Here is a 6,952-nt window from a genome sequence, read left to right on the forward strand (position 1 = left end):
GCAACCTGTTTTGACACAAGGAATTACAATTAAACATAGTTGATGAATTTGATGAAAAAGTTGTGCAACAAAGAGAATGAAGTTGTGATTTTAATGATATACAATGTTTCTGCCTTGCCAAGAATCACATTGCACGTGGGAGAAACAAGCATATAAAGATCATATTTCACTACTTGAGAGAGCCTGTAAGTGAAGGAAAATTGAAGTTGGGGAATTGAAAAAGTGAAGATCGGGTGACCGATTTGCTAATCAAAAGAGTGTCAATTAAAATGTTTAAGAGGTTGAAGAAACACATGAGATTAGAAGACTTAGAATACTTGAATTAAGATGATGTATTGAAGAAAGAAATAATTCAAGTATGGTGTAACCAGTTACTTCGGGGATGTAACCCGTTACCACTTTGTTATGTAGCAAAAGAAGCAAATAGAAGATACATGTAATCGATTACCACTTTTGCGTAATCGGTTGACACAAAGTCAGTAGCAAACAAAAGCGGTTTGTAAACGATTATATTTTTGGTGTAATCAATGACTACCTTTTCCAAAATTAGACAGTTGCTTTGTGTGAATGGTTCCAACTTTTATGTAACCGATTATACCCTCGAAAATTTTGTTTAGTATGTTAGCTATACAATTGTGTATTGATTTATAAATACCCCAATTTAAATTGTTAATGATAATGCCACTATTTTCACCTTATTCTCTCTAATTCACTCACTCTTAATTTTTCACACTTCTCTCACTCTTAATTTTTCACACTTGTTCATCATTATTTTTTGTGATTGGAATTTGTCCCAACATTCAACACTCTCTTTAACATTCACTTTTTTATTAGGTGAATACATATATCTAATAAAAGAGAGGATGATGGAGAGAATGTTAAAAAGAAAATATTCATATTCTCCGGATGCAGCCAACCCCCTCTAAAAATTAAAAAATGCCTATGAGATATCATCGTAGAAATAAAATAAAAAATATTTCAACTCATTTGAAATGTACTACTACAAATGTAACCCCATACAATACTTAAAGCAGCTTAAATCAAACTATAATTGTGGAATGCTTTATTTATAACCCAATTTACTCTCAACATTTGCTAAATATCACTGTGGGACTCCAAGCTCAAAGTGGTACTCTAACCCAACACTATTTTACTCAACTGTTTTTCTACAGATATTACACTTGAATTACTTTTCTCATTCCCTCCTTTTTATCTCTTGTTTTTTTAACTTAGATATCTTCACATTGATTGTTTTGAGATTAATCAATTAACCTTCTATAAATGATAAACATATACTTATCTAAAGATACAACTTGTGAAGCGATTATATTTAAAGATGAACAAATAAGATGTCGCATATTCGAAATTATATCACTTTCTTTAATGTTTCAGCACAATTACCAATTGAGTTGATTTATCAGAACTATTCTTTTTTTTTTCTTTTGAATTGAAACAATTAACTTTTCTTTTTATTTTGAAAAATTAACTAAACAAAATCATTATTATCACTTGTTTGTTTTTGTTTGGCAGACACAACAACTAAGGAGAAGCGAAATCATACTAATAAGCACTTAACTCGAAGTTGCACTTCTTTCCTCATGGTTGATGCCTTTATCATATTTTAACATCGCGAAATCCAGCACATTCTGTAGCTACAGGCTCATTCACAAAGCTGCACCATTTTCTACCATTCAACATGCTTCATTATTCAACCAACAACATTCTTCCATTTTCTCCTCACTCTTACGCGAATTCTCGAACACCCTCATCCATGTCAAGTCCATCCACGCACAGATTATTAGGAACTGTGTATCCACTCAACACTTTCTCGCCACAAAACTCATCAAAGCATATTCTGATCTGGGTTTTCTCAATTCTGCATACAAGGTGTTTGATCAATTTCCTCATCCGGAAACCGCGCTGTGTAATGCTATGATGGGTGGATTCCTTAAGAACCGCGAATACGAGGAGGTTCCCAGGTTGTTTAAAATGATGGGGTCTTGTGATATTGAAATGAATAGTTACACATGTGTGTTTGCTCTTAAGGCTTGCACTGTTTTATTGGATAAGGAGATTGGTATGGAAGTTGTTAGGATGGCTGTTAGAAAGGGGTTTCATTTGCATCTTCATGTTGGGAGTTCGGTGATTAACTTTTTGGTGAAATCTGGTGATCTTGATGAGGCGCGAGTGGTTTTCGATGGGATGCCTGAAAGGGATGTTGTTTGTTGGAATTCGATTATTGGAGGTTATGTGCAGGAGTGTCTTTTCAAGGAGGCGATTCAAATGTTTGTTGAGATGATTGGTTGTGGGGTGAGGCCGAGTACTGTGACTATGGCTAGCTTACTTAAAGTGTGTGGCGAAAGTGGGCTCGAGAAACCTGGAATGTGTGTTCATGCTTTTGTACTTGCATTAGGCATGGGCGATGATGTTTTTGTGGTTACTTCATTGGTTGGTATGTACTGTAATGCGGGGGATACTGACCATGCTTTTCTGGTTTTCAATAGCATGCAAACTAGAAGCTTGATTTCATGGAATACTATGATTTCGGGATGTGTTCAAAATGGTATGGTGCCTGAATCTTTTTCTCTTTTTCATAGACTGGTCGAAAGTGGTGACGGGTTTGATTCTGGGACCTTGGTGAGTCTTATTCGTGGATGTTCTCAGACATCTGACTTGGAAAATGGAAAAGTCATCCATTCTTGTGTCATTAGAAAAGGACTTGAATCAAATACAGTTTTATCCACTGCAACTGTTGACATGTATTCTAAGTGTGGTGCCATAAAACAGGCAACTAATGTTTTCAGAACAATGGAAAAAAGGAACGTAATTACTTGGACTGCTATGCTTGTGGGTTTATCACAAAATGGCTATGCAGAGGATGCCTTGCAGTTATTCTGTCAGATGCAAGAAGAAAATGTGGCTGCCAATTCTGTCACTCTTGTTAGTCTCTTGCATTGTTGTGCTCACCTAGGGTCTCTCAAGAAAGGAAGGAGTGTGCATGCTCATTTGATCCGTCATGGTTATGCATTCAATGCTGTTAATATCTCAGCCTTGATTGATATGTATGCCAAGTGTGGTAAAATTCATTCTGCCGAGAAGCTATTCTATAAGGGATTCCATTTAAATGATATTATACTCTGTAACTCTATGATCACGGGTTATGGAATGCACGGCCAAGGACATCAGGCTCTTGGTGTCTATGATAGAATGATCGACGAAAGGCTCAAGCCAAACCAAACTACATTTGTTTCTCTGCTAACAGCATGCAGTCACTCGGGCCTCATTGAAGAGGGTAGGATTTTGTTTCGCTCTATGGAAAGAGATCATAACATTAAGCCTAGTGACAAACACTATGCTTGTTTTGTCGATCTTCTTAGTCGAGCAGGCTGTCTTGAGGAAGCAGATTCATTGGTGAAACAAATTCCCGATGAACCGAGCACGGATGTACTCGAAGCTTTGCTCAGTGGTTGCAGAATCCATAAAAATATTAACATGGGAATACAGATTGCAGATAGATTAATTTCTCTAGATTACTTGAACACGGGAATTTACATAATGCTGTCAAATATATATTCTGAAGCAAGAAGATGGGAGTCGGTTAATCACATAAGGGGACTCATGAGGACAAGGGGCCTGAAGAAAACACCTGCTTTTAGTTTAATTGAAGTAGGTAACCAAGTATACACATTTTTTGCTGGTGATGATTCACATCCTGGTTGGGGAAATATTAAGCAGTTGTTAGAAAATATGAGGCTTGAGGTGGAGGCTTCTGGTTATGTTCCTGATACCAGTTGTGTTCTTCGCGATGTAAATGAATCAATGAAGATTCAGTTGCTATGGGGACATAGTGAGAGATTAGCTATAGCATTTGGTCTTCTAAACACGTCATACGGAAGCTTGATTAGAATCACAAAAAATCTTCGAGTTTGTGTTGACTGTCATACTGTCACCAAATACATATCAAAAATAGTCAAGAGGGAAATTATCGTTAGGGATGCTAACCGTTTTCATCACTTTGTTAATGGGGAATGCTCTTGTAATGATTACTGGTGATTGGATTTTGAAGCTTCTGCCATACTAGTTCAAATAATTCATGTCCTCTTATGGTGTAGACAAATCTCTAGCTTTAAGATCAATGTCCAACAAATCTCTCGTCAAATGAAAAGTCTAAACACATTGACATTGACATTGACTGTCAGTTCACTAAACAAACGAGAAAGGCCGTTTCAAAAGACTAATCAATTAAGTCGGAGAGTCTCGGGACTTAATTACTACATTGAATTTATTTTTCCTATTAAATGGGAGACTTATTAGATTGTCAATCCCTATAAGAACTTACTATCATGACAATGTTTACTGTGTAGGCTCTGACCTGGTGGTAGCTATTTCTCTTTTGTGGCTTCATCGATCAATTAGTATTTGGTGGTGAACCTTAATCTAGTCTACTAATAACCCTTTGATGCAGTTCAACTGTCAATAAAAACGTAAATTGTTATTATTTAAGTTCATGAGAAGAGTCTGAAAAACTAACTGATTAAGTAGGTGGGAGAGCTCAACGATTTGGTACCGCATTTAAATTTCTTTTCTATTCGATGTATGACTCAACAAAATAATTCAAGGGCATTCAAATGCTTTTCAGTCTAAGATATATTTTTTAAAGAGAATTTTTTAATACATCCTATATATTATTAGTATATTACGTGAAAATACTAAAATATTTTTAGATTTTGGAGATTTATCTCCCGATACAGCAAATACACACACAACTTAAGTCATTCTGAGGGACGTCCTAATAGTTGAGGTTTTTTAACTCAGAGATGCATTTTCGAAATCTGTTCGTAGATGTATTTTCGTAACATATGTGCAACATAATAAAAAACAGACACCATAAACATGTATTTTGACAAAATAAAATTACTATTCATAACATAAAATCAACATTATATATGTGATTTCAACATAAAATGAAACATTACATTTAAAGATCCAGGTGGACGATTCAATATCTTCACAATATCTTTGGTCGATCTTAAAATCGTCGCTTCCAACTCAAGCGAAATTTTTGTGAAAAAATGTATTCCACGTAGTCCTTACATCTCCATCCGTCTTAAACTCAAAGTTGCTGAACTCAATCTTCCCTTCGTTGTCAATCAACAATGAACGGTACTCGAGCTTGACAATTTTTCGGTTGTCTCTGTAAGGTAGGAGATTATGGACTTCGTACTTCAGATATGCAAAAGAGGTGCATTCATTGAACTTATACTTTCGCTCGAGTGTCGCGCTGGAGAAGGAGACATTTGTGACATATCAGATGATGCTTATAGAAGTTGTAGACAAATGTGGACCTCAAAAACTCTATCATATATCAGTGTTGGTTTCAGAGATATATCTATGTTACCACACCCTATTATCTTATTTCGGAGATATATCTCCGGAATAAATTTTTGTTTTAATTTGGGATGATACTAAATTGGTGCGCCATAAGGTGGTGTATGGTGCGTTCGGAGATGCATCTTCGGAATCTGAGGGGCAATTTCGGTTTTCCATAGGGTGTTTTCTCGTCCCATAGGGTGGGATAAGAAATTCCCTTTGTTAAAACTAGTTTGTTTATCTGGGCCTTTTTTTCTCTCTAAGTTAGTTTTGTGATGAAGTTTCTTAATGCATCCTATTATTTACAAAGACACCTCGTGAAAAGACAATAATACCCCCAGATTCTAGAGATGCATCTCCAGACGCACCTCAAACACATACAATCAAAGTTGATTTTGAGTCGCGCCCTAGGACTATGTTTTTTTTGCATCCTGAGATGCATCTCCGTAGCCATTCCGTAGATGCATTTCCATAACGTATTGAAACAGAAAAACAAAAAACCAAAAAGTTGTATGTTGACAATAAATTTACCATTGATAACATAAAATCATTACATATGTGATGTTAACATAAAATAAAATATTACATTTCAATATTCAGGTGGACGTTTCAACATCTTCAAAATATATCAATCGCTCTTGAAATTGTCGCATCCACCTCGATTGAAACTTTTGATTTGAAACGGAAAAAAAGTATTCCACATCGCCCTTACATCTGCATCCGTCTTTAACTCATAGTTGATGAACTCAATCTTGCCTTCATTGTCAATTGACGGTGAACGGTACTCGAGCTTCACAATTTTTTGATTGTCTCCGTAACATAGGAGATTCTGCATTATATATTGCAGATCTGCAAAATGGGTGTACTCATTGATCTTAAATTCTCGCACGGGGTGCCGCATTCGTTAAAGTAGACATTTGTGACATACAAATTGTTTTTCATTTCGGTGTAATGTATTTTTGTATGAAACATGAGACAAGAGCCTATATTTATAGTAGTTGTAGACAAATATAAACATCATAAATTCTATCTTGTACTAGAAGATGTTTTGGAGATGCATCTCCAATACCACTATATTCTTTGATTCCGGAGATGTATCTCCGGAACCTCTCAGAACACAATCAAATTTTGCTCTAGACAGAAACAAAACTTGTGTTAAATAAAGATATTTTTTTCGCAAACAACAAACTGTATTGAAATATTTAAAAACGTATATATTTCACTTCAATAATATTAATACACAATTACATATAATTAATTGATGACGAAAAACTAAAACAAATCGAAAGATTTGTTGCCGACTAAATATATACGTATGAGCGGTTCCCCTTTTGAATTGTGTTGATTTTATTCTCTTTCAATATCACTCAATTTGGTGAACTCTTACATCCTTTACACAAAACGGTCTGACAAGTCTCGAATTTTGTTGTTGAATGAGTTGTCCACTCCACTGATGTAAGTGGTATAAGGCATATTGGTTTCAAATAAACTTGAAAAAAGTGTCGTGATTTTGAAAGCCACCCAATACACATAATACAATCATTTGGATTTTGACGTGGGACGGTGCACAGTGGATCTTTTT

The 6,952-nt window shown here is 35.5% G+C and overlaps 1 protein-coding gene across 1 annotated transcript; it reads left to right on the forward strand.

Moving 5' to 3' along the window:
* Window positions 1-1,467: 1,467 nt before the first annotated feature.
* On the forward strand, window positions 1,468-4,186 carry LOC127106569 (pentatricopeptide repeat-containing protein At3g46790, chloroplastic). Its single transcript, XM_051043851.1, has one exon. It carries the CDS (start codon window positions 1,606-1,608, stop codon window positions 4,051-4,053), a length of 2,448 nt encoding a protein of 815 aa, XP_050899808.1. The 5' UTR covers window positions 1,468-1,605; the 3' UTR covers window positions 4,054-4,186.
* The last annotated feature ends 2,766 nt before the right edge of the window (window positions 4,187-6,952 follow it).

Source organism: Lathyrus oleraceus, chromosome 7 (assembly GCF_024323335.1).
Source record: "Lathyrus oleraceus cultivar Zhongwan6 chromosome 7, CAAS_Psat_ZW6_1.0, whole genome shotgun sequence".
Classification (NCBI taxonomy): domain Eukaryota; kingdom Viridiplantae; phylum Streptophyta; class Magnoliopsida; order Fabales; family Fabaceae; genus Lathyrus; species Lathyrus oleraceus.

Bases quoted from the DNA above. Each gene is read 5' to 3' on its own strand.
- LOC127106569 (XM_051043851.1), top strand. From the start codon at position 1,606: ATGCCTTTATCATATTTTAACATCGCGAAATCCAGCACATTCTGTAGC.